The 26,737-nt window shown below is 42.1% G+C and overlaps 2 protein-coding genes across 5 annotated transcripts in view; one reads left to right on the forward strand and one right to left on the reverse strand.

The window, feature by feature from the left end:
- The window catches only part of LOC137020842 (von Willebrand factor A domain-containing protein 5A-like), an 18,984-nt gene extending 12,910 nt beyond the window's left edge, over nt 1–6,074 (forward strand). For 2 of the 3 annotated variants that reach the window (XM_067386940.1, XM_067386939.1), the window contains 9 exons: nt 1,232–1,449; nt 1,876–1,923; nt 2,761–2,796; nt 2,956–2,991; nt 3,136–3,174; nt 3,271–3,333; nt 4,151–4,287; nt 4,363–4,486; nt 4,571–6,073. In XM_067386940.1, coding sequence (XP_067243041.1) covers nt 1,232–1,449; nt 1,876–1,923; nt 2,761–2,796; nt 2,956–2,991; nt 3,136–3,174; nt 3,271–3,333; nt 4,151–4,287; nt 4,363–4,486; nt 4,571–4,650 — 781 coding nt within the window. In that variant the 3' untranslated portion in view covers nt 4,651–6,073. Of the gene's footprint in view, nt 1–1,231; nt 1,450–1,875; nt 1,924–2,760; nt 2,797–2,955; nt 2,992–3,135; nt 3,175–3,270; nt 3,334–4,150; nt 4,288–4,362; nt 4,487–4,570 lie in introns of all 3 variants that reach the window. The other variant, XM_067386941.1, reaches the window with a different exon arrangement.
- A 155-nt stretch (nt 6,075–6,229) lies between these two features.
- Nucleotides 6,230–16,058, reverse strand: LOC137020843 (gastrula zinc finger protein XlCGF57.1-like). 2 transcript variants are annotated; one of them, XM_067386942.1, is made up of 3 exons: nt 16,006–16,058; nt 14,588–14,731; nt 6,230–8,569 (listed from the first exon to the last, which is right to left on the reverse strand). In XM_067386942.1, exons 2-3 carry the CDS (start codon nt 14,670–14,672, stop codon nt 7,641–7,643), a joined length of 1,014 nt encoding a protein of 337 aa, XP_067243043.1. In that variant the 5' UTR covers nt 14,673–14,731; nt 16,006–16,058; the 3' UTR covers nt 6,230–7,640. The 2 variants fall into 2 exon arrangements, with proteins under 2 accessions (XP_067243043.1, XP_067243044.1); XM_067386943.1 differs by having other exon boundaries at nt 14,588–14,728; nt 16,006–16,023.
- Between the last annotated feature and the right edge of the window lie 10,679 nt (nt 16,059–26,737).

The raw sequence follows: 26,737 nt of genomic DNA on the forward strand, positions 1-26,737 counted from the left end.
AAATCATTTTACACATGTTGGATGGCATCATCATCCTTGCTTTCTTTGCCAACAAAAAATCTCACTAAATGATGTTTTATTAACAAAGTTCGGGAGAACCACATTCAAATTACCAATCAGTAAGAGATAAGGCCTATATATGTACATAGCCGACTCGCCTACATTCCTCCAGTTTTCTGCATTTGGCCCCACCCTACATTCCCAACATGTCCGAAATAGAGCTCCTCCCATCTGATGAAGGACCTTTCAAGGAACCTTCACCGCAGTCCTCTGGCCTAAGGAGCGATTCTCCTCTGCCTAACACCCCTGTCGATCCATCGGCGTTATCTCGCCGGCGTCAGACCAAACAAACGGGTCCTATCCTCGCCACTGTGAGCGAAACATCCGCAATCTCTACATCTTGCTCTACTCCGGCCTAATCATTCCTTCCTGCCTTAGAGAAATGGACAATAAGGCCCGTCGAATACAAAGCTTGCATCTCGGGCATTGCCGCTCTCTTCCCACGAAGGAACGGGCCTATCTCCAGCGTCAGGCAGCCGCAGAAGGCCTTCAGCAAGCAGTGCCGCAGATTCAGTCCCAGCCAGCTCCACTAGCGGAGCAAGCTCATCCGTCGCAACCATTTCATCCCGCCAACTCTAACCCTCCCCATTGTCCATAACCTAGTCCCAGATAACAATTGCTTCTCCCACTTCCCGCTTTGTTGCCACAGGAGGCTTGCCTGTCTGATCGCCATGAGTATTGAAGTCCCGTCGGACACCGCGAGAGTCTTCTCGGTCAAAACGGTTGCAGAAAAAGGTTAAATTCGTCAGCTGGTGGGACTTACCCGTCCGATGCTGTGAGTGTTCAACTCCTGTGGCATGTCGCAAGAACCCTCCCAGCCCAAGTGTCTGAACCCCATCCTCGTTGGCTGGCCGGCGGGGTTTACCCATCCAATCACTGCTGTCTGTTGTTCGTTTTGCATTCTTTGGGGAGTACTCCTTCCCTCGGACAGCACGCCAAATATGCTTACTTTTTATACTATCTGATTATTTGTACTCCTGAATACAGTTTTATTATTGTTCATTTTGGCTGTAATAGGACAATTATGGATGTGATGTGAAACAACACAAAGAAGAGTGGGATGAAACGAGCTCAGATCACATTAGTGCCACCGTATCAGATCACGTTCACTAGGCACTGCGCTGCGTCTCTGATGGTCAAGACTGTCTTTACGGGTTTGTTTTCGTTGCAGGCGGACGATCCACCAGCTGGCGGCCCGGTCTGTGATCCGCTCTCTGGAGCTGCAGGAGCGGGCCGGAGGAGCAGACGCCGAGGCCGTCAGGAGCAGGATCGTGGAGCTCAGTGTTCAGGCAGGAGTGAGCAGCGCTCACACAGCCTTCATCGGCGTCAATAAAGACAGCAAACAGACGGTCAAAGGGCCGCTGCTGCAGAGGAGAGTGCCAGTACAGCGTAAGTTCACTGATTTCTGTGTTTAGAGCAGGGCTGATCCTGGAGAAACACTGTCCTGCAGTCACAATCAAACACACCTGGACCAGATCAACTCTACAGGATCACTAGAAACAGAAATGTTTTTTTTACTGGGAGATACGAGGGTCCGTGGCTCTACCATTGGAGAAAGCGTAACTGCTGACTTGGATCACATGCCTTAACAGTTGTGCAACACTCAGTCACTGTTTGCCATAGAAATGAAAGGAAGTGCTGTAAACTGAATCATATCTAACAGGTAAGTGTGTTGGAACTAAACTGTGCAGGACACTGGCCCTCCGGGATCAGGACTGTTTAGAAGCAGGATTTCAGAATCAGTTTTCCTGTCACATAATAGTGTAACATTGGTGTATTCTCATCATCAACATGTGATATTAAATTCTTTATTAGATATGTTTCTAAGGTCTGCAAGGTGTTCTGCCCCGATGAGAGTATGCGGTAAGGAATAAAATACTGTTCTTTCTTTTTAAACTCATACGTGGGTCAGTCCATCTCAAGTGCTCCAGTGGATTTTCAATTTTTCTTTTCTTTTTTTCTTTTTTGTGATGACCTCTAAGTATTGGTCGTGCAAATCTAAAATCCCTAACGTTGGGGTTAAATGTCCCTGGTGGAGGACCATATAGGCCTTTTTCACAGATATAGGTTCTGTTGTACATTTTTAATTTGTATTATTATTTGTTATTCTTTTATTACATCTGTACGTTTCTCCAAGCACCTGAATGAAGCTTTTCCCCAGATTTCCACCAGCTCTAGCTCTCATTGAGGTCTTATATCTGTGAAAATTTCAGCTTCCCGTCTGTTTCAGACATAATCAAACCTAAAGTGAGGGACATTCAAAAGAAATTGCACACTTACACTTTTACGTCCCATAAAAATATTAAGAGAAGCCTGAAATGTTCTGCATTCACACTATATTTAACAGAAACAGAAACAGACTCCAATCCTTCCCATTGTAAATTTCACTCTAAATGTTGAACCCTGAACAATAACTGACCTTCATTTATAAGTCTAAGGTACAAGAACTTGCAAAAATATTTGTTCATGAACCTTGAAATGTGAAGGTCAGTTTTCATCCTGAACTCAAATGAATTTTGCCAGTGTTCATATGATAATCGCTAAAAAAAAAAAAAAGGACAAGCACCTTTACCGTTTTTGGAGCTCTTGAGATGGATTTGAGCCGTGTGTGTTTTGGTTTGGTGTGAGTGTTTTTGATCTTGTTTTATGTTTTTAAAGTGTCTGATGTTCTTATGCATGTGCTTTTCTCTCTGTTCTTAGCAATGGCGGCTCCCATGTCATTACAATCTAGCATGCGTAAGTGAAATAGACGGCCAACACACACTTCATTCAACTCCTGTTGTTCTGTTGTGAATGTGTATTTTCATCTAATTGTCTTTTTCCTCATATCTGAATGTCACTGTCTGAATGATTGTTTTAGCATGTGCTCTTATCGGTTTCTCTCTGTTTTCTTAGCAATGATGGCTGACGCGGTATTTTGTTCTCCAATGCGTAAGAGAAATACACAACCAACAACACACTTTACTCAACTCCTGTTCTTTTGTGAATGTGTATTTTCATTCCTCATATCTGAATGTCAGTGTCTGAATGATTGTTTTAGCATGTGCTCATATCTGTTTTTCTCTGTTTTCTTAGCAATGGCAATGCCTCAAATGGCATTTTGTTCTCCAAAGTGTAAGACAAGATCTATTTCACTGAGCTTTTCTTTTTCTTTTATATAAATTGATTGGTCTGTTTCTGAAAGTCACTCTTTGACTGATTGTTTTGCAGCACGCGGCATCTTCGACTCTGCTGACTGCATGATTGAATGTGATTCTGCGTCACTGCATCAGGGTAAATCAACACATCAGGCTCAGTGCAGAAAACATTACTCTAATCAGACAGGATTCGCTCAGATGGGGACGTCATTATGATGTGACAATTACAGAACTGCTTTTGCATTTTAATCCCATCTGATTTGGCTACATCAGTCATGCTTCCCATTCCCTATCTATAATGTGTTCATTTCTTCCATAAATTGCCCCTAACAATAAATAGTTAATAGTAAATACTGACAAAACATTTCTTAAGGTTAAATGTAGTTTCCTGGTGTTGCACTCAAAGCCTTGGAGTCAGTTCTCTTGAGTGTTTAAATATGTTTAAATATCTCCGATATTACATGTTGATCTTGTTAATTGTAAGACAAACACATGGCCAACAAATGAAGAACATGCTTCAGCGTTTATTTATCTGCTTCTGGTCATGGAATATATTTTTAAGCGTTTATGTGCTTTTGCTCTAAACACTTTAAGCAGTGATAAATCATTTCATGTAGATTATTCTAGAATGAATCAGTTTGACATAAGATTATAATGTACTTTTCTTCACTTAATTCAAGTGACGGATGAGAAGAGAAGCACATTATTACGTACAGAGCTCATAAAGTAGCCTGTATTCATAACCTCATGTTTCATCATCATGCTCATTTCTGCAGTAAGAGTCAGGTTAGATTAGGGTTAGTTAGATTGTCTTGTCCAGAATAGAGATGTTACACACACGTTACGTGCAGTTATGCTGCGCTTCACTGCAGGATTTCATTTATCATCTCTAATCATATCATATGTTTGTTCTTCATGTTCCTTCTGTGTGGACTCTCGGTGTGCGTCAGCAGAACCCGAGCCCCAGACGGACGCTTTGCTCCAGCTGGTCTCTCTTCAGAAGGCCTCGGGATGCTGGGAACTGAGCGCTGCACTGGCTGCTGTGTTTGGAAAGACGGAGGACGAGCTGACCAATCACAGACCGGCACAGGTGGGGCGAATGATGTCATGTCCTCAGATACGTCATGATTGGTTCAGTGTGTGTGACGTGTGGTTTGTGTTCCAGGTGGACGGGTCAGTGTGGGCCACCGTTCTGGCCCTGATCTGGTTAAACGCATGTAGATCAGGTGACCAGGTGGAGTGGCAGTTTGTGGCCATGAAGGCGGCGTCGTGGATCCGCTCTCAGAAACGTGAGACATCAGCATTCAGTGTGAGTTAATGCCGTACGTGTTCTTGTACAGTGGTGACTGAGTTTGGAGGTGTGTGTGTTTCAGCGGACGGCCTGTCTCAGTGTGTGTGTGACGGGAACATCCTGTTGGGCTGTCATGTGACTGAAGACGTGCTGGGAATCTGAAGACTGAAGAATCTTGTGCTGTCAGAAGACCAAATAACTCTCTGTCTGTCTGTCAGTCACAAACATTTGTGTGTTTTTCTGTATGTAAGCTTTAGGGCCTGTCCTACATACATGTTATTGCTCTAAATATGATTCTTAAAATATCGTCTTACATTATTATCATCTTACGACGCTTTGTGCTCTGAACTCACTATCATGATTTGTGTGTGATCACCCATCCATTATTTCACTGTGTTGCAGTGAGCTGATTGTGTCAGTGTGTCTTTACCCAACTATTTTAATAAAGTCTTTCTTCATCTGTCTGATACTTAGAAATGCATTTAATGCATTATACTTAAGAATGACTCGCACTCGACCCAACACTAGTGTTTTTTTTCTCTTAGAAATGAAAGTATTTGAAAGTAGCTTAAGTTGGGATGCAGTAACATCTGTAAAAATTGAAAACTTCATAGGGTAAAATTTAAATATTCAGTTAAATGTTCATCCATAGCATAATACATTTACATCACGGTATTAACCACAGATAAAACACACATATTGCACTTTTTTACCATGATCTGTAAACCACATAGTTTCTAATCTATTTATGTAAAACAGTAGATTCTCGCACAAAATCTAAAAGGATATTGAGATATCTTTAATACTTCTTGAGACAGGCATGCAAACACAAGAAGTGCTTATTCCCATTTTTGAGCTGTCACTGTTGGAATATAGTGAAATAAAGATTGTTAAAGTCAACAGATTTTACTAATAGATCTACCAATCATTATACATTTCACTATATCTTGCTCAAAAGATTAAATACAAGTATAGACCAAATATACCTAAACTTTTGTGTCAGTATAAATCAAATACATGAGTAATTTTAAGTATATATTTTTTTAGTACATAAAACGAAAATAAAATGTCATTGTTCAGGGAAGGAGGCGGCAGGAGCTGACGAACGTTAAACACAACTTTAATTATATAAAAGAAACAAACACAAAACAAAACATAACATAACATAAAATAGTCTCTCGTCCTTCACTGTCATCACTCCCAATTTTTATGTTCCCGGAGCTCCTCCGTGAGAAACTCAAGACCGGTGCAGCGAGCAGCCGACGCTCATCATCAATCACGCCACCGGCATTCCCGTTTTTTTTTTTTTTTAGGTTTTTTATTTATTTATCCAATTCGTTGGCCTTTTCACACCTCTCTGCCTCGTCCACAGCTTGCCACAGTTTACTTTCTTATTTTTAGCTTAAAAGAAGTATACTAATAGCTCACTTATAAATAAACTTATTTAACAAAGAACACAACAGGGTCTCACATTTACATGACTTTTCATATGTAAGAGTCATGTTTTTATTACAATAATCACAAATGAATTGTCTTCCCAGGTGAAAAAAAAAGTACACTTCTATAATGTAATAAAAGTGCTCTATTTTTGTGCACTAATTTTGGACTTATTATACTAAACATTCTTCTTTAGTACTAATTAAGATAATCTTAAGAACATCTAAGTGTATTGAACTGTGCTATTTTGAGACACCATAAAATACAGTATGATCTAAAATGTGCTTTTAATATACTATCTCTGTATTTTAAAAAAATATATATTTAGTTACTACTTGTAGTACACTATGGGTTCAAATGTACTATAAGTGGTATCTACATACATTTTTAAAGGCAGTATAAATCAAATACATGAGTATTTTTAAGTATATATTTTTTAGGTCATAAAAAGAAAAGAAAATTTTAAGTAAGGCAGTTCATTGTTCAGGAAAGGAGGAGGCAGGAGCTGACGAAAACAGAGATAAATTAAACAGAGATAGTATATTAAAAATACAGAGATAGTATATTAAAAGCACATTTTAGTTCATATTTCATGGTGTCTTAAAATAACACAGTTGAGTACACTTAGATGTTCTTAATATTATCTTAGGGTGTACTCACACACGGTTGCCTTGAACCGAGCGCGATTGTTCCCCCGCTGGCCTGCACTCTCACTGCACTTAACGTTCCGAGCTGAAACACGCTTACGTCATATACGATGCAACTTTTTGAATGGAAGAAAACAGGAAGAAATGCACAGATACTGCCTAATATATTTATCATTTATGCCGCGCAGCGATTTTCAATTGCACGTATGAGAGGATTATTACAGCAGCTGACGTTAATGGAGGAATTTGCAGTTTTACTCGCAAACTACAATTTCTGTTCATCAATAAGGTGAGAATCAGACCTGTTATAAACTCAAATACACTCGAATTAATTACATGAATTGATAAGTACACTATCAGAGTAGTAATAAAGATGTTTGCCGTCGTAATGATGACAGTTGCGCACACAAAAATAGCAGCTGTTCCGTGCTCAGGCACGGTTAGCGCTTACACTGCATGCGAACCGCGCTCTGGCCCACCTCTTCCAAGCGGGCCAGGACCGGCTAAACGAACCGCGCCAGGGCACAGAACGGAGCACTCACACTTGTCGAACGAACCAGGCTTTGAGGGTCAAACGCGCTCGGGCACGGTTTAGCGCGCCTAGTGTGAGTACACCCTTAATTAGTACTAAAGAAGATTTTTTGTATATTAAGTCCAAAATTAGTGCATGAAAATAGAGCACTTTGAGTACATTATAGAAGTGTACTTTTTTCACCTGGGTTTCTCCTAATTGAATGCACAGATTATTGCTTAAATTGCTCAGATTTTTTTCAATGGAAATTTCTTTCCAGAATGAGTTTGCAAATGCTGTTTCAGGTCTGTGTGGTATGTGAAACTCTTTTTACGCTGAAGACTCTTGTAAGGCTTCTCTCCAGTGTGAACTCCCATGTAAATATTAAGGTTTCCTTTCGTTATGAAGCTCTTTCCACACTGAGGGCAGGTTCTCGTGTGATTCTCAAGATTTGTTGTGTTTGAAACTCTTTCCACAGTGATGGCCCATCTAAGGCTTCTCTTCGATGTGAATTTTTTACATGATTCTCAAGGTGATTCCTGTCTGTGAATCTCCTTTCACACAGATGACATGAATTCTGATGAGTGAATCCTCATGTGATGATTAAGGCTTTCTTTATATCCAAAACTCTTTCCACACATATTACAAACAAATGGCTTTACTCCAGTGTGATTTCTCATGTGAGCATTAAGGTCCTTTTTCTGGTTAAAACCCCTTCCACACTCAGAGCATATGAATGGCTTCTCTCCACTGTGAATTCTCATGTGCGTCATAAGATATCCTTTTAATGTGAAACTCTTCCCACACAATGTGCAGGTGTGAGGCTTCTCTCCTGTGTGGATTTTCAAGTGGACGTTAAGTTTGTCTTTTCGACTGAAACTTTTTCCACACTGTTGACAGGCAAAAGGCTTCTCTCCGGTGTGAAGTCTTATGTGAGCCTTAAGACTTTCTTTTAGTGAAAAACTCTTCCCACACAGTGTGCAGGTGTGAGGCTTCTCTCCTGTGTGGATATTCAAGTGTACGTTAAGTTTGTCTTGTCGACTGAAACTTTTTCCACACTGTTGACAGGTGAAAGGCTTCTCTCCGGTGTGAATTCTCATGTGAGTCTTAAGATGTCTGTTTAGTGAGAAACTCTTCCCACACAGTGTGCAGGTGTGAGGCTTCTCTCCTGTGTGGATATTCATGTGGACTTTAAGGTTGTTATTTCGATTGAAACGCTTTCCACACTGTTGGCAGGTGAAAGGGCCCTCTCCTGTGTGAATCCTCATGTGGCCATTAAGACTTTTCTTTTGACTAAAACTTTCTCCACACTGTTGGCAGGTGAAAGGGCTTTCTTCAGTGTGGACTTCAAGGTTTCTAGGTTCTTTTATATGAGTATGTGAGTAACTAAAAGATTTTTCCCCAGAGATGAAGTCATGACATGTTTCCTGATTTTTCTCTTCCATCTCATTCAGTTCTTGATTCTCCTCTTTCAGCACCATCAGGTCTAGTGTGAACAGAATAAAAAAAAGTTAGCACCAGTTTAAAGGATTAGTTCACTTTCAAATTAAATTTTCCTGATAATTTACTCCATCCAAGATGTTCATGTCTTTCTTTCTGCAGTCGAAAAGAAATTAAGGTTTTTGATGAAAACATTCCAGGATTTTTCTCCATACAGTGGACTTCAATGGACCCCAAACAGTTGAAGGTCAAAAAAAAAAAAAAAAATTTAAAAAAATTATATATCTCCCTGTACACTTTGTCAATATACTAATTTTTTGTTTGTCAATGTTCACAGCTAGAGAGGCAGAGGATTATAATGTGTCTGAATCTATTCCTTCCAGCATTTGTCCTCTCAAACTATGATTGTCCCTTAATTGTTTTGGGGGGAATGAGGTTTACAGAAGAGTCTGAGTGTACTGAGTACACAGCAGTGAGAAGCCTAGGAGCATGAAGGCCCAGAGCAAGAGCATCACCGCCGAGAGCTTCGAGGCCCAGAGCGAGAGCATCACCGCCGAGAGCCTCGAGGCCCAGAGCGAGAGCATCAACGCCAAGAGCCTCGAGGCCCAGAGCGAGAGCATCACCACCGAGAGCCTCGAGGCCCAGAGCGAGAGCATCACCGCCTGAGAGCCTCGAGGCCCAGAGCGAGAGCATCACCACCGAAAGCCTCGAGGCCCAGAGCATCACCGCCGAGAGCGCAGAGGCCCAGAGCGTGAGCATCACCGCCGAGAGCCTCGAGGCCCAGAGCGAGAGCATCACCACCGAGAGCCTCGAGGCCCAGATCAAGAGCATCACCGCAGAGAGCCTCGAGGCCCAGAGCGAGAGCATCACTGCCGAGAGCCTCGAGGCCCAGAGCGAGAGCATCACCACCGAAAGCCTCGAGGCCCAGAGCATCACCGCCGAGAGCGCCGAGGCCCAGAGCGTGAGCATCACTGCCGAGAGCCTCGAGGCCCAGAGCGAGAGCATCACCGCCGAAAGCCTCGAGGCCCAGAGCATCACCGCCGAGAGCGCCAAAGCCCAGAGCGTGAGCATCACTGCTGAGAGCCTCGAGGCCCAGAGCGAGAGCATCACTGCCGAGAGCCTCGAGGCCCAGAGCGAGAGCATCACCACCGAAAGCCTCGAGGCTTAGAGCATCACCGCCGAGAGCGCCGAGGCCCAGAGCGTGAGCATCACTGCCGAGAGCCTCGAGGCCCAGAGTGAGAGCATCACCACCGAAAGCCTCGAGGCCCAGAGCGAGAGCATCACTGCCGAGAGCCTCGAGGCCCAGAGCGAGAGCATCACCACCGAAAGCCGAGGCCCAGAGCATCACCGCCGAGAGCGCCGAGGCCCAGAGCATGAGCATCACTGCCGAGAGCCTCGAGGCCCAGAGCGAGAGCATCACCGCCGAGAGCCTCGAGGCCCAGAGTGAGAGCATCACCGCCGAGAGCCTCGAGGCCCAGAGCGAGAGCATCACCGCCGAGAGTCTCGAGGCCCAGAGCGAGAGCATCACCGCCCGAGAGCCTCGAGGCCCAGAGCGAGAGCATCCCCACCGAAAGCCTCGAGGCCCAGAGCATCACCGCCGAGAGCCTCGAGGCCCAGAGCGAGAGCATCACCGCCGAGAGCGCCGAGGCCCAGAGCATGAGCATCACTGCCGAGAGCCTCGAGGCCCAGAGCGAGAGCATCACCGCCGAGAGCCTCGAGGCCCAGAGCGAGAGCATCACCGCCCGAGAGCCTCGAGGCCCAGAGCGAGAGCATCACCACCGAAAGCCTCGAGGCCCAGAGCATCACCGCCGAGAGCCTCGAGGCCCAGAGCGAGAGCATCACCGCCGAGAGCGCCGAGGCCCAGAGCATGAGCATCACTGCCGAGAGCCTCGAGGCCCAGAGCGAGAGCATCACCGCCGAGAGCCTCGAGGCCCAGAGCGAGAGCATCACCGCCCGAGAGCCTCGAGGCCCAGAGCGAGACCATCACCACCGAAAGCCTCGAGGCCCAGAGCGAGAGCATCACTGCCGAGAGCCTCGAGGCCCAGAGCATCACCGCCGAGAGCGCCGAGGCCCAGAGCGAGAGCATCACCGCAGAGAGCGCCGAGGCCCAGAGCGAGAGCATCACCACCGAGAGCCTCGAGGCCCAGAGCATCACCACCGAGAGCCTCGAGGCCCAGAGCGAGAGCATCACCACCGAAAGCCTCGAGGCCCAGAGCATCACCGCCGAGAGCGCTGAGGCCCAGAGCGAGAGCATCACCACCGAGAGCCTCGAGGCCCAGAGCGAGAGCATCACCGCAGAGAGCGCCGAGGCCCAGAGCGAGAGCATCACCACCGAGAGCCTCGAGGCCCAGAGCAAGAGCATCACCGCAGAGAGCGCCGAGGCCCAGAGCGAGAGCATCACCACCGAGAGCCTCGAGGCCCAGAGCAAGAGCATCACCGCAGAGAGCGCCGAGGCCCAGAGCGAGAGCATCACCACCGAGAGCCTCGAGGCCCAGAGTGAGAGCATCACCACCGAGAGCCTCGAGGCCCAGAGCGAGAGCATCACCGCCGAGAGCCTCGAGGCCCAGAGCGAGAGCATCACCGCAGAGAGCGCCGAGGCCCAGAGCAAGAGCATCACCACCGAGAGCCTCGAGGCCCAGAGCGAGAGCATCACCGCAGAGAGCCTCGAGGCCCAGAGCGAGAGCATCACAGCATCACTGAATCCTCTCACTGGTGTCACTGCAGCATTCCCGGCTGCTCTAATTCCAAATAAATACTCCCATACCTCAGTTGTCATGATTTCACCAACACAAAAAGAAGAAGGAAAGCATGGGTGAGAATGGTACGGAGGAATGAAAGGTCCTTCTTTTAAATTACTATCGAGGAGTACGTTCGTGTGTAGCCTATGTGTTTCAAAACTGAGGACATGTACATCTATCTTTGACCTACTAAAATATATATTCCTTCAAATGTGCATACTACTAATAAATACATTTATTTCCCAGCTATTCCGTGTTGCTTTTTCAAATGAACATTATAAGCAATTCAAACTCGCAGTGCTTTCAGATGGATTAGCATTTGGAGCCATACTTCATTGACATGCCGCACATAAAAAAAAAAGCCAATAATTGCAGCTTTGCGATTTCATAATCGCACTTAGCCAAATTGTTTAAGCGCGATTTCAATGTTTTTTTTTTTTCTAATCGTCTGATTAATCGTGCAGCCCTACAGAAAATCACATTGTATTTGATACAGAACTAACTAGACCAGTGGTTTTCAACCTGTGGTCTGCGGCCCACTAGGGGGCCTCAGTGATCCTCCAGGTGGGCTGCAAGATAACTTAATATTATTTTAAATATATTAGTATAATTAGGGGCCAAGCACCGAAAGTGCGGAGGTACCTATTGTATCTGTTGGCGTTCTTTTTATTTTCGATTCTTCTTCTTCTTCTTCCGCTCTTGAAGTCTATGGCAGCCCATAGAACCGCTTGCGGGAAAGTTGTGAAATTTGGTACACAGTTAGAGGACAGTCTGACCTTTGTCCATAGCAAATTTGGAGTCTCTAACTCAATCCCTCTAGTGCCACCAGCTGTCCAAAGTTGCACTTATGTTTATGCTAATAACTTTTGAACCGAAACAAAATTCTTTTTTCCTCTGATTCCTTGGGTCAAGCCGATTCGAATGCACCCTATGACGTCATTTTCCATCATGAAAATTTTTCCGCCATTTTGAATTTTCTGAAAAACGTACTTTTTCGAACTCCTCCTAGGCCGTTACTCCGATTTTCACCAAAATTGAACTGTATCATATTCAGACCATGCCGACAAAAAGTTATGGATTTAAAGTAGATAAGTCAAAATGTTTTTGTATACCAGAGCAAAGAATTTGAGGCATGATGCAAAAATGACTCTTGAAGCTGAGGAATTCAAGTTGATTCCTTAAACTGTTTTCGAAAAACACGCAAACAAATTTAATGTTGCGCTTGCGAAAATAGACGTAAGGCTGTATCTCCGTAATGCTTTATTGTATTCAGACCAAACTTGGTACATGTCATCACAAGCATGACCTGAGGCATCTTGCAGTGTTTCGGCACAGCGCCACCTACTGGTGCGGAGATATGAAAAATGGCTATTTTTGCTTATAACTTCTGATGGCTTTGTCCAAAAATCATAAATTTGGTCTCGTTAGATTCAGGGCATCATGCCAAGTCAAATGATATCAAATTTTACACATCAGCCATTTTGGCCGTCGGCCATTTTGAATTTTGTGCTAAAATGCTGTAATTTACGAACACATTAGCGTATCGTTACGAAACTCGGTATGTGTCTTTGGCACCATGTCCTTACAATACTCAAAACGTTTTGGTGCAGCGCCACCTTGTGGTCAAAAGTTATAACAAAATTTACAAAAAATGCTAATAACTTTTGACTATATTAACCGATTGTAATGAAACTGGTCTCAGTAGATTCCTTGGGTAACATAGATTCAAATTTGACATAGTTGGCTGAACTTCCTGTCCGCCATATTGTTTTTCTTTAAAAACCTACTTTTTCGAACTCCTCCTAGACCGTGCCGACAAAAAGTTATGGATTTCAAGACGATAAGTCAAAATGTTTTTGTATACCAGAGCAAAGAATTTGAGGCATGATGCAAAAATGACTCTTGAAGCTGTATCTCTGCAATGCTTTGACATATTGACACCAAACTTTGCAAGTGTCATTGTCACCTCACTCTGACCATACCACATTAATTTGGTCACAGCGCCACCTATTGGTCGAAAGTGATGAATCAGTAAATCCTCATTTTTGATCATTTTTCAGTCTTAATAGGTCTTTAATTGCTCCCTGTTGCAGTTGGTCTGATGCTCACGGCCGTGTTGGCTGGCATATTGTGCCATTTTTGTGCTTGGCCCCATAATTGCTGCTTGCAGCTATATTTAATTCATTTTATTATTTATACGTTACATTAGAATAGATAAATTAAATAAATTAAAAAATACATTTAAAACAAAGCAGCACCTCTCTCGTATGTATTCTGCAATTGTTTCGGATCAGTCCAAGCCGTTTTTTTATTGTGCTGCTGTGAAATACTGACTGAACGGTGGCTCTGAACGCAAACTAAACTCTCTCAGTTGGAAAAAGAAAACCAGTGTCGCTCAAAAGTTTTGATGGATGCGATTGTACTGAAGGTAAAGACGATTACAGTTTGACATACAGCAGTTGTACATTATGCGTGCACGAGTCCATTATTATTGATGAGCAAACAAACCGCACATGCGCTCTCGACTCACTGATCGCTATAACATCATATTTCTGCATGAATACAGTTCAATATATTCACATAGTTTTTTCGAAATGTACTAACGTGAGTGTTTTATAACGGATGTTCGCCGAACAAGTGTGTTCTGGAGAAATGTGTGAGGATCAGTGGTGTATACACAGACATCAGATGCGATTGATTGTTCTGAAAGAGGAACTGTTCACTGATGACATCGACCCGCCTTCAGATCGCTGAGTTCCCACGCATTTATAAAGTTTTTATTTTTCATTTGTATTTTGGTTTATTAATTTCGAGTGAATCCATATAGTATCTAAATGCAGTTCTCTGGCATCTCCCTGTGGTCTTGTTTGGTATGGCAGGATGACTTGTGTTTATTTAAGTTACCATATAACTGAGCAAAGTAGTTTTAAGTTAGTAAGAATGTCTGCAAAGTATGTTTGAAAAAAATGTTTAAATCTATCTTGATTTTCTTCTTTAAAATATTGGGGTTAAAAAGTAATAACTGTAGAATACAAATGTTTTTGTAAATTAAAAAAAAAAAAGGGGGGGGGGGCCTCGCAGTGTTGATTCAGAGAGAAAGTGGGCCTTGGCCTAAAAAAGGTTGGGAACCACTGAAATAGACTAAATCAAATATTAATCAAATAATAATAATAAAAAAATCATAGTATTTAATTTTCTCCATAGGAAAATTTTTTTTTGACGAAAACTTATAAAAATGCATGTCACGTCATTCATTTTGTCACAAGACAAATAACAGAGAAGCATGACATAGAATGGTGAAGAAAGACTTTGAGAACGGAACCAACCTGTTTGTTGCTCAGTATCTTCATGTTTGACTCTGAATGTTTCTTCAATCTTCATGTCTTCACTCTCCTCTTTAATAAACGCCATCTTTATAATAGTGTGTCACAAGATCTTCACCAGGAGTTTTTGTGTGTTTGGACACTCTGCTATGATTAAGATTAGAATAATTAACAGAAAGAAAAATAAATGCAAACTAAATCTCAGAGTGCGTCACAATCAGCTCCCTAGTTCAGTAGTCAGCGCACTGCTAAGGGAGTCAGTCAGAGAGTTAATGGACTTAAATGAGCCGATTATTAGACAAAAACACTCAGAACTAGCACTACAAATTAATAAAAGAATGCAAATTATACAGTATCTTAATATTGTGTGATGGTTTATAGTATTAATAACTAATACTGCGCTCCTATTAAAGGTCCCGTTTTTTGAAGCTTTGATTGTGTTTATAGTGTGCAATATAACATGTGTTCATGTTTCGCGTGTAAAAAAACAGTATTTTTCACATAATTTACTTATGTGTATACCGCTGTTTCCACTGTCATAAAAACGGGCTGATGACTTCCTTGTTCTATGAAGTCCCTCCTGCAGAAATACGTAACGAGTTCTGATTGTGCCAGCGGTTCCTGTGCCAGCGAACCTTGCCCGGAAAGGTCACGCCTCTTACCATAACGTGGAGATGCACGCGCTCAGTGTTATTGTAAACATGTCTTTAATTTTACCCTATCAATTTGAGCCGGAATCAGACCCGGTGATTGGACTGCGGGATGAAAATAACAGCGTTTCGACGACATGGCGACAAACACACTTTACAAACGCAACTCTTGTGTATTCCTGTGGGCGGAGGTTAGTCAAAAAACTGTTTTAGTGACGTCATTAAAGAAGGAAGTAGAGGGATGTAGTCCAAACTGGCCGTTCGATGTAGGCGACTTCTGTTAAATAAAATATCTCGCTTGGCATTGAACTTTGAGCTTTAAAATTTTACAGATTTTATTTATACTCTAACAACAACATTACACACTAACTAAAGTTTGAAACATGGGATCATGAAGAACGGGACCTTTAAAACATTTGCAATTGTTTTTAAAGTCACTGTTAAAGACGTTTGTGTTTGTTCTTGTTTTCTCTATCATTAGTTTCTCTATCATTACTAGCCAGTGAACAAACAGTGTGTTTATGATGAACTGCTTCACTATATAGGGAGCGAAATGAGACACACCTTCTGTTTATTCCTACTCATGTTTACTCACTAAAACTGTTCATTGTTGTTTTTATGCATTTCACTGATAAAAATTATGTTCATTGCTGCTATTAGAAACATTAAAATGTTACATTCATTAATCATTAACTCATTCCACAGTTCTCTATAAAACTGTATGAATGGGTTGTATTTGTTTAAACACTTTCAATGATTAAAAACACAAACCTTTCAGCAGAATCACAGATGCAGCAGCGCGGCGCAGCCTTATGACATCATGACGCCACACCAAAATAAAAGTGTCCTGTTCACACTCTAAAAACAATAGAAATTCACATACAAAAAAAAGATTCGTTGATTAGATAAAGGGTCGATTTAAATGATAGATCACTGATTTCCAAATCTATCAGTACTACTGAGATTTTTTTTAAACACTTCTGGCTTATATCTAAATGTGAGCAAGTCTGAAGAGATCGCAATTATAACACAAACTACAGAGCATTTTTGATATTCTTAGTCAAAGATAAAGTCAAGGTTCTTAGTCTCATATTATAAAATATTTAAAATAACTAATTACTTAAACATTTAAAGTCAATATATGAAAAATATTTAAATATAAACTTGTAAATGTATAAATTTGTGATGAAGGATCAAAAGGATCTTCAACATTTGTTTTTTCTTAATTTTTATATTTGTAGTTTAATTTTATAATTATTTGTCATTTATAGTTATTTGATTTATACAGTTTATTCATTTATACATTCATTTGAACGTTTATCCTTTGAATCATTTATTGTGTTGTGAAGATTGTTTTTCCCTCAGTATATTAACACTTGTTGGAATTGTACTTGTCAGATGAAGTTTGAGCAGACGAAGAGTGAGCATTGTGGTGTAACATCTATAGATGAAGCCTGACTAAGTCTGAACATTAAAATATACGCTACTAAGATTATTCAATAAACCCTGCTCTTTTATTATTATCGTGTCCTGCCTCTGCTGTTTCCTTTGTCTGGCCATCACCAGACCAAGCTCAATTTAAAATTGAACATTGGTCTGGAGAGTCTGTATGTATTTTCTGCTGCACAAGAGGTGTGATCAATGAGCATTATTCACGCAGTTGGATAGTCCTTCAACCAATCAGATCAACGATCCGGGTGACGTACTTTGCAGAGCGACGCGAAAACTCCAGACAGGTTTAGTTTGTATTGGTTTGTAGCATTGATCAGCGGTTTGCAGAAGCAGCAATGGCATCGAGCGATTTGTTTGCTAAACTAAAGAAGTCACTCAGCATCATCGAGAGGTTAAAAGGAATTGTATTGACGGTTGTGCTTGCCGTCGCTTCTCTATCGTCATCGTGTTATACTCGCCAATAGCGAGCAAGGTGGATAAGCCAGTCTGTGATTGGTTCCCGTAAAAGTGTAACAGAAGCAGTAGAAATGAATGTACGGGTTTCCCGACTCAGGCTGGGTTTACCCAGTCTACTGTTTCCTGGCTTCCTCAGTGAAACTCTCAAGCTGACAGAAGGTTGTTAATACAGATGTTAACAGGTTTTACTGGTTTTGGACGTCAGGCAAAACGGATACATCTGACAAGGCTCAGCGTCCGGGGTTGAATCTGATATTTCTTATGTGGAGATCCATCCAATATTTCAGCACAATCTATCAGTGATCAGAAAGAATTCTAATTATTATTGGCCATAATTTATTAGGTATCATGATGTCTATTTCCGTCTTATTTCATGTCAGTTTCTCCCCAGAATAGAAAAGCAAATCAGAATGTCCACCTTACAAGCTTAACAGATTAACAAGGGGGCGTGGTCCAATGAGTGTCCATGGTGACTGAATGTGGCGGGAAACAGAACAAAGGAACACGTGACAAAATGCAAACCAAAACAAACAGAACATGACTGTAACCCAGGTTACTAAGAGCCTTGTTAATGAAAAACAGAAAAGGGAATAAAAACTATAACACTCATGAATATGTAAATCAGTAATTTATTTTAATAACATTTGTGAAATAGAAAATAGGAAAATGCATAAATTCAAAAAGAAATAAACTAATTTGAAAAATATTCAAATAAAACAAATTTGAGATTGGTCCAATTAGGAGAGCGAAGAGTTAGCCCCGCCCTATGATCGGAGCTGTGCGAGAGAGAAGACGAAGCGAGAACGCGCGAATGTGAAAGAGAGAATCAGCAGTTACGACACGGTCCTGAAAAAGAAGAAGAAAACAGAATTAGAACACATAAATCAGCAGTTGTATTAAGAAAAATAACAGATTTTGAGAGAAGAAATGTGAATTGATCATCGTCAGTCGATTATCACGGTTGATGCTAGCGCAAACTGTTATAGAGGATAGAGAAACTTCCGGAGGTTGGAGTTTTGCCTGTCTGGAAACTTCATAACTAGAAAAGTAGAATTCTCTTGTCGGGTGCAGCATATTTTCTGGAATCGGACGATCGTCAAAGAAGACTTTGAACTTGAACTGTCCCTGCATTGCACTAGAAAGAGCCTGCGAGCAGGAACTGGCGAGCCATGCCCATATAAGGATCAAGCTACGTGAATCAAGAAAGTGGTAGGATTGTGCACACGCTTTTCCTTCGGTTTTCCTGACTGAACTGTGTTGCTCAGAACTAAATTGCGGAAGACGGATCTCGTGTAAGCAGCACTGAACTGAGTTAAAGTTTGGTGAAACCCTAATCCACATTGGGACTCTTATTGTGAGCATTAAGGTTTATCTATTGTAATTTCTTTCTTTTTTTTTTTTTCTTCTCTGATTTTCTACTCTCATATTCCACTGTCAAATTATTTGGTTTTATTTTATTTTATTTTTGTTGTTATTTTTCTGAAGAACAAGAGTAAAAAAAAAAAAAAGTATTTCAAAGTGTCATTTGGAAGAATTGTATTCATAGTCAAATTCAAAGTTATTATATATATTAAATAAGCCAATTAGAAACAAATTGAATAAATAGGTAAACATAAATTTTATATTCTATATATCTATATTCCATATTAGCAGAATAAGAGTCGGTTAGCTTTATTAGATTGAACTTAAATAGGTTAAAAGAGATTTATTAATGAAATATAAACAATTAATAAAATAGAAAAATAGAAAATTTAACTATATAAGGGTTATAAGAAGAACACATTTACTTATTTTATTCTTTTCATTTATTTCATTCTCCATTACCCCTTTTTGGTCACTATATCCATTTGTTTTGTTTTGTTTTGTTTTTTTGTCTGTTTATTGGTTTTGATGTATTGAATCTCTGACATTATTATTATTATTTATTGATTTTCCTCCTTTTATTATTGCATTATTGACATATCCTTTAATACATCTTACCTGTTTTTGATGCAGCCAGTGTTGTCATCATTTCTTTCTACCCATGTTGCTAACACAGTCTCTTGAGCGAGTCTGATCTTCTGGTCGCTGGTCCAAATTTAGAACTGGTGTATTCCTTTTCCGCTCATTTCCGTTATTTACTGTTTAGAGGGAGGGTTGCACTTGCGCCGTGATGCGCGCGTTACAGAAAGTTGGCGAGCCAGCCAGGAGACTGTTGCTTAGCAACAAGGACAGCAGTAGGACAGCCAGAAAACAAGAACATTTTTTTTTACGAGAAAAAAAAAAAACAGTGTTGAGCTAACTTCGCGATAATGGAAATCATAGAGAGAGAAAACGTGAATGTGGAAAATGCTCTCATAGTCAAAGGCCTCACGTTAACCGAGACCGATAGCGAGCTAGAGACATTCTTGCAAAAGTATGGCTCAATTAGACGTAATCTGATAATTGATGACCAAACTTCTGAGTTCCATCACCATGGTATTGTGGAATATGCTCACAGCACTTCCATGTTGAACTTAACACCCTTGTTACCCTTAACCCTGGGAAGTCTCTCAAACCCGAGTGTTACATTCCAAGTACGAGCTCTGGCTAGCGTCTGTAAGCAGACAGCTAGTGGTACGGTCACTGAAGAGTATCTTGAAACGTTGAAGGCCCTTGCTAGAGGAAGTGGGAAGTCTTTTTTAGATGTGCTTAAGGGGGAGTTGGAAAAGCTTCAGGAAGCCCACTCCGCTAACCGTTCTCCATTAAGAGCACAAAATGCGAGCTTTAATGATTCTGAGAGTGTGGAAGCAATCGTTCCAGAACCTGTGTGTTGTTCCCCGATGCCCTTGTCTAGCTCTGCTGAAATGCGAACCCCAGAATCAAAAGACCCAACCAAGAGACGGGAGGCCTCTATGACCTTCCCAAATCCAGAAAACGTTGTTGGTGTTACTGTGACTACTAACCCTACCTTTCCTGCGAGCATTGCTGACCCACCGGGTATTCAAAGAATGGTGGTAGAGCACATAGTGAAGACTGCTGATGCCACAATGGCACAGCAGGCCTCAGTTCGACTTAGAGTTTTCTCAGGGAGGAGCCCGCGCCCTCCAAATGAACCTGATTTTGATACTTGGCGAGCAAGTGTAGATCTCCTGTTAAGTGACCCGTCGGTTTCAGACTTGCATAGAGCGCGGAGGATCTTAGACAGCTTGTTGCCTCCAGCTGCAGACGTAGTGAAACATGTGCGAACTCCAGCTTTGCCGGCGGTATATCTTGAGTTGCTGGAGTCAGTCTATGGTTCTGTAGAGGATGGTGATGAACTTTTAGCCAAGTTCATGGGCACCTTACAGAATCAGGGAGAAAAGTCGTCAGATTTTTTGCATCGGTTGCAAGTTATTTTGAGTACAACGATTAGGAGGGGAGGCATTGCGGAGAGAGATCACGATCGTTGCCTCTTGAAACAGTTCATGAGAGGGTGTTGGGATGATGGTCTCATAGCCAGCCTTCAGTTAGGAAGGAGGGAGGCTCACCCACCCACCTTTGCTGAGTTAGTTGTATTAATCCGAACAGAGGAGGGTAAGAATGCCCCAAGGAATCACGAATGCGCCAAGTACGTTCCAAAGATTAATGGAGCGGTGCATGGGTGATCTTCACAGGAAACAGGTGCTAGTCTTTATTGACGACCTGATAGTCTTTTCAGAGACCTTGGAAGAGCACGAGTCGCGGTTAGTACAGGTCCTCAACCGGCTTAAAGAATACGGGTTGAAGTTGTCGCCTGAAAATTTCGTTTCTTTCAGACATCAGTCAAGTATTTAGGGCATGTAGTCTTGAGGGATGGGGTAAAGACTGACCCGGCTAAGATTGAAGCTCTTAAGACTTGGCCAAGGCCCACAAATTTGAAAGAACTGAGAGCGTTCTTAGGATTTGCAGGGTACTACAGAAGGTTTGTATGTGACTACTCGAAGATAGTCAAACCTCTCACGGGACTCACTGAAGGGTACCCTCCGCTTCGTAGGGGCCGCAGTGGGAAACGAGAGGGGGGTGAGTACTTCAACACCAAAGAGCAGTTTGGTGATCGGTGGACCACTGCATGTCAGAATGCCTTTGATGTTATCATTTCTAAGCTGTCCTCCGCTCCTGTCCTGGGTTTTGCTGACCCCAAGCTCCCGTATACGCTTCACACCGATGCCAGTACTACGGGGCTTGGTGCGGCATTGTACCAGGAGCAGGACGGGCAGATGCGGGTAATAGCATTCGCCAGTAGGGGACTGACAAAGAGTGAGGCGAGATACCCCGCACATAAGCTTGAATTTTTGGCGTTAAAGTGGGCTGTCACAGCCAAATTCAGCGACTATTTGTATGTTGCGGATTTCACTGTTGTAACTGACAGTAATCCCCTGACGTATGTTTTGACTTCTGCAAAGCTTGACGCTACCAGTTACCGCTGGTTGTCTAGTTTATCGACATATGCTTTTAAGCTCCAATACAGGGCTGGGAGTCAAAACCAGGACGCGGACGGGCTTTCCCGGCGTCCGCATGGTGAGCCTTTGGATGATCTCGTCTCTCAGAAAGAAAGAGAAAGGATCAAGCAGTTTACACTCCATCACCTGGCGGAGCCTGGAACTGGGTCTGAGGTTCTCATGGCGGATGTGGTGAATGCCATTTGTGAGAGGCATCAGGTGATTGCTTTGCCCGAAAGCCCTGACTTGGCACACTCTCCAGTTACATTGGTCGAGTCCCTCACTCATAGCGTTGATGCTTTGCCGAATGAATTTCAACACGAGGTTGAGCATGGTCTCCCTGATCTCTCTAACATCTCAGAGGCCACATTAGCAGAATGGCAAAGGAAAGATCCAGAGCTTGAGGTAGTAATTGAATGGATGAAGAATGGGACTAGGCCAGGTACTCTGAGGGGTCAACCACCTGATATGGTGTTGTGGTTGAGGGAATGGAGTCGACTTGAACTGAGGAATGGGGTGCTGTATAGGAGGAAGCAAGAACAAGGGGCTCTTCATTATCAGTTAGTGCTACCAGCTAGGCTAAGGGAGATAGTGTTGCGCAGCCTCCACGACGACATGGGGCACTTGGGTATTGAGAGGACCCTGGACTTAGTGAGGTCCAGGTTCTTCTGGCCTAAAATGTCCCAAACAGTTGAAAAAAAGATCACAACCTGTGAACGTTGTGTGCGCAGAAAAACTCCTCCAGACAGAGCCGCTCCTCTGGTCAATATTCAAACCAGTAGGCCTTTGGAGTTGGTCTGCATGGACTTTTTATCGTTAGAGCCAGACCACAGCAATACCAAGAACATATTGGTTATCACCGACCATTTCACGAAGTACGCCGTGGCGATACCGACCCAGAACCAAACAGCTCGTACGGTCGCAAAATGTCTGTGGGAAAATTTCTTGGTACACTATGGGTTTCCTGAGAAGCTACATAGTGATCAAGGGCCCGATTTCGAATCCCGCACAATCAAGGAATTGTGTCATGTTGCGGGTATCCATAAGATTCGTACCACACCCTATCACCCCAGAGGTAACCCGGTAGAACGTTTTAACCGGACACTTCTCCAAATGCTGGGGACTTTGGAGAATGAGAAGAAGTCTAAGTGGAAGGAGTTTGTAAAGCCCCTAGTGCACGCATACAATTGTACGCGCAATGATACAACTGGGTATGCTCCTTATGAGCTTATGTTTGGGCGGCTGCCTCGCTTGCCTGTGGATTTGGCTTTCGGCTTGCCAGTAGAATCTCCTGCAAAGTCCCACTCTCAGTACGTGAAAGATTTGAAAGACCGGTTGCGAGAAAGCTACGAGATAGCTAAGAAGAATGCTGCTAAATTAGCAGAGCGTAACAAAAGAAGGTTTGATGAACGCGTAGTTGCTTCTACTTTAGAGGAGGGTGACAGAGTTCTTGTGCGCAATGTTAGGTTGCGAGGGAAGCATAAGCTCGCTGACAAGTGGGAGCAAGGTGTCCAAGTAGTAGTCAAGAGAGCAGGTGACTTACCAGTGTACACTGTCCGGCCGGTTGGGCAGAGTGGTCCTCTCAGGACGTTACATCGTGATTTGTTGTTGCCCTGTGGATTTTTGCAGCCAGATCAATGTGAGCGCCAGCCTAAGCAAAGAGTTTGCAGGCCTAGGACTAGAGCTTGTGCAAATAATGAGTTACAAGAGCTAGAGTCTGTGTGTGAGGATTCTGGGTCGGAGGATGATCAGTTTCTTAGTCCTTTGTTTAGGGATAGGCTGAACTTTGAAACTCGAGTTTTAGTGAATCCTGAGCCCTTACCCTGCCCAAGACCCCAGAACGTCAAAATTGACCTACCTGTTGGTGAACCTGTTGGAGAGAGTGTACCTACCTGTAGGTTATCAGGGGAGATCTTAGAAGAACCTGTAAAGGAAGCCATACCTGATTGCGGACCTGTAGAGGAAAGCTTACCTGAATTAGGAGAAGTAGGACCGTCTTCTGATGAGCTAGAGTTAGGTCCCATCAATACAGGATTGGATCTCTGTTCCAAGTCGGTAGATGAGTTGCCTGCCCAGGAGACTGAAATGGAAGCAGAATGTGAGGATGAGAATAGGAGTAGAGAGAGTCCAGTTCCAAGTGAAACTATGGATGCTGTAGGTGACCAGAGTGAACAAGGAAATGACACCGAGTTTGAGCACGAAGTGATTCCCAGGCGTTCACAAAGAGAAAGACAGCCTGCAAAAAGACTTGAGTATCCCCAATTGGGAAATCCGCTTACCGTGGTGATTCAATCTCTGTTGCAAGGTCTGAGTGCAGCATTCAGCACTTCTTTAGAGGCGAATGTTGCTTCTGCTGATACTGTACCTGTGGTTGCAACTCAACCCCAAAAATATGCAGATGCAGCGGGACGTGCATGAATTCAGGAGAGGAGGGTGTAACCCAGGTTACTAAGAGCCTTGTTAATGAAAAACAGAAAAGGGAATAAAAACTATAACACTCATGAATATGTAAATCAGTAATTTATTTTAATAACATTTGTGAAATAGAAAATAGGAAAATGCATAAATTCAAAAAGAAATAAACTAATTTGAAAAATATTCAAATAAAACAAATTTGAGATTGGTCCAATTAGGAGAGCGAAGAGTTAGCCCCGCCCTATGATCGGAGCTGTGCGAGAGAGAAGACGAAGCGAGAACGCGCGAATGTGAAAGAGAGAATCAGCAGTTACGACACGGTCCTGAAAAAGAAGAAGAAAACAGAATTAGAACACATAAATCAGCAGTTGTATTAAGAAAAATAACAGATTTTGAGAGAAGAAATGTGAATTGATCATCGTCAGTCGATTATCACGGTTGATGCTAGCACAAACTGTTATAGAGGATAGAGAAACTTCCGGAGGTTGGAGTTTTGCCTGTCTGGAAACTTCATAACTAGAAAAGTAGAATTCTCTTGTCGGGTGCAGCATATTTTCTGGAATCGGACGATCGTCGAAGAAGACTTTGAACTTGAACTGTCCCTGCATTGCACTAGAAAGAGCCTGCGAGCAGGAACTGGCGAGCCATGCCCATATAAGGATCGAGCTACGTGAATCAAGAAAGTGGTAGGATTGTGCACACGCTTTTCCTTCGGTTTTCCTGACTGAACTGTGTTGCTCAGAACTAAATTGCGGAAGACGGATCTCGTGTAAGCAGCACTGAACTGAGTTAAAGTTTGGTGAAACCCTAATCCACATTGGGACTCTTATTGTGAGCATTAAGGTTTATCTATTGTAATTTCTTTCTTCTTTTTTTTTTTCTTCTCTGATTTTCTACTCTCATATTCCACTGTCAAATTATTTGGTTTTATTTTATTTTATTTTTGTTGTTATTTTTCTGAAGAACAAGAGTAAAAAAAAAAAAAAGTATTTCAAAGTGTCATTTGGAAGAATTGTATTCATAGTCAAATTCAAAGTTATTATATATATTAAATAAGCCAATTAGAAACAAATTGAATAAATAGGTAAACATAAATTTTATATTCTATATATCTATATTCCATATTAGCAGAATAAGAGTCGGTTAGCTTTATTAGATTGAACTTAAATAGGTTAAAAGAGATTTATTAATGAAATATAAACAATTAATAAAATAGAAAAATAGAAAATTTAACTATATAAGGGTTATAAGAAGAACACATTTACTTATTTTATTCTTTTCATTTATTTCATTCTCCATTACCCCTTTTTGGTCACTATATCCATTTGTTTTGTTTTGTTTTTTTTGTCTGTTTATTGGTTTTGATGTATTGAATCTCTGACATTATTATTATTATTTATTGATTTTCCTCCTTTTATTATTGCATTATTGACATATCCTTTAATACATCTTACCTGTTTTTGATGCAGCCAGTGTTGTCATCATTTCTTTCTACCCTTGTTGCTAACACAGTCTCTTGAGCGAGTCTGATCTTCTGGTCGCTGGTCCAAATTTAGAACTGGTGTATTCCTTTTCCGCTCATTTCCGTTATTTACTGTTTAGAGGGAGGGTTGCACTTGCGCCGTGACGCGCGCGTTACATGACGGTGACATTAACAAGCGTGTCAGTAGGAAATAACAGTTTATATTTCCAAACATTCATTTTGCCATTAATTGTAATAATTAATGAGCAATAATCAGTTATTATATACAGAGATTTTTGCACTTATATAGTGCAACTTTTCTATAATAATATTATTGGAATCAGGGTTGCACCAACATTGTAAATCTGGGGCACGTTCAAGCTCAAACCGGTGAGCAACGTTTTGCTACGGTTTCCGTGTTGAACGAAATGTTTCCTGGAAACGGTGTGCAACAGGTTTGAGATACGTTTTCTCTTGTTTAGTGGGTGTGTCAAAAATCTCAGCCCAATCAGCATCAACATGTATATTGTGGGATTACAAATTTAAGAATCTGTTTAAGATCTGATGACCCTACATCCTGACATAACCTCAGATGAAATACTACAGTGAAGTACATTGTATTTAGCATTTTAAGGTAAAGATGACCACATCAGATGAATGATTCTGTTTAGCAAAGTTTCTAGCAAGAGTTTTCTGCCAGTTCCTGTTCTCTTTATTGTAGGGATGTCCCGATCAGGTTTTTTTGCCCTTGAGTCCGAGTCCGAGTCATTTGATTTTGAGTATCTACCGATACCGAGTCCCGATCCGATACTTCTATAATACATAAAAAAAGAAGAGTGAAAAAACAGATCCAGGATGTTCCTTATTTTTTATTTAATTCACCTTATTCTCCAGACTACCGCCCCGCATTTTGCGGAACAGTCCCGAAATTGGGAGCTTTGTCCCGCGTCCCGCAAGACTTAAGTAGTGTCCCGCATTTCATTTATGTCTGTAATTTTTTTTTTCATACCTGACATTACAATACCACAGTGAGAAATATAATAAAAACTAGGAGCATTTAAAAATCTATTTGTGCAGCCGTCATATTCTAGCTGTGAAAATAACCAACCAGAGAGAGAGTGGACATCAACTGAGTGGACAGCGCACAGGGATAAGTGGGGCCTCATCAAAGTCGGTAAACACAACTACACCAGCAAGGATTTCATCTCACATACTAGATAAGAACCTCAAGAGCTGCATGATTTAAAGCATGTAATCATCCATTCTGATGGCAAATATTTCCAACGAACGGCAGCGATCA

The sequence above is a fragment of the Chanodichthys erythropterus genome, chromosome 5 (assembly GCF_024489055.1).
Source record: "Chanodichthys erythropterus isolate Z2021 chromosome 5, ASM2448905v1, whole genome shotgun sequence".
Classification (NCBI taxonomy): domain Eukaryota; kingdom Metazoa; phylum Chordata; class Actinopteri; order Cypriniformes; family Xenocyprididae; genus Chanodichthys; species Chanodichthys erythropterus.

Excerpts from the sequence above, each read along its gene's own strand:
- LOC137020843 (XM_067386942.1), bottom strand. The coding sequence starts at position 14,672 with ATGGCGTTTATTAAAGAGGAGAGTGAAGACATGAAGATTGAAGAAACA. Across the intron at positions 8,570-14,587 it reads AGATACTGAGCAACAAACAG|ACCTGATGGTGCTGAAAGAG; the intron begins GTTGGTTCCGTT and ends TGTTCACACTAG.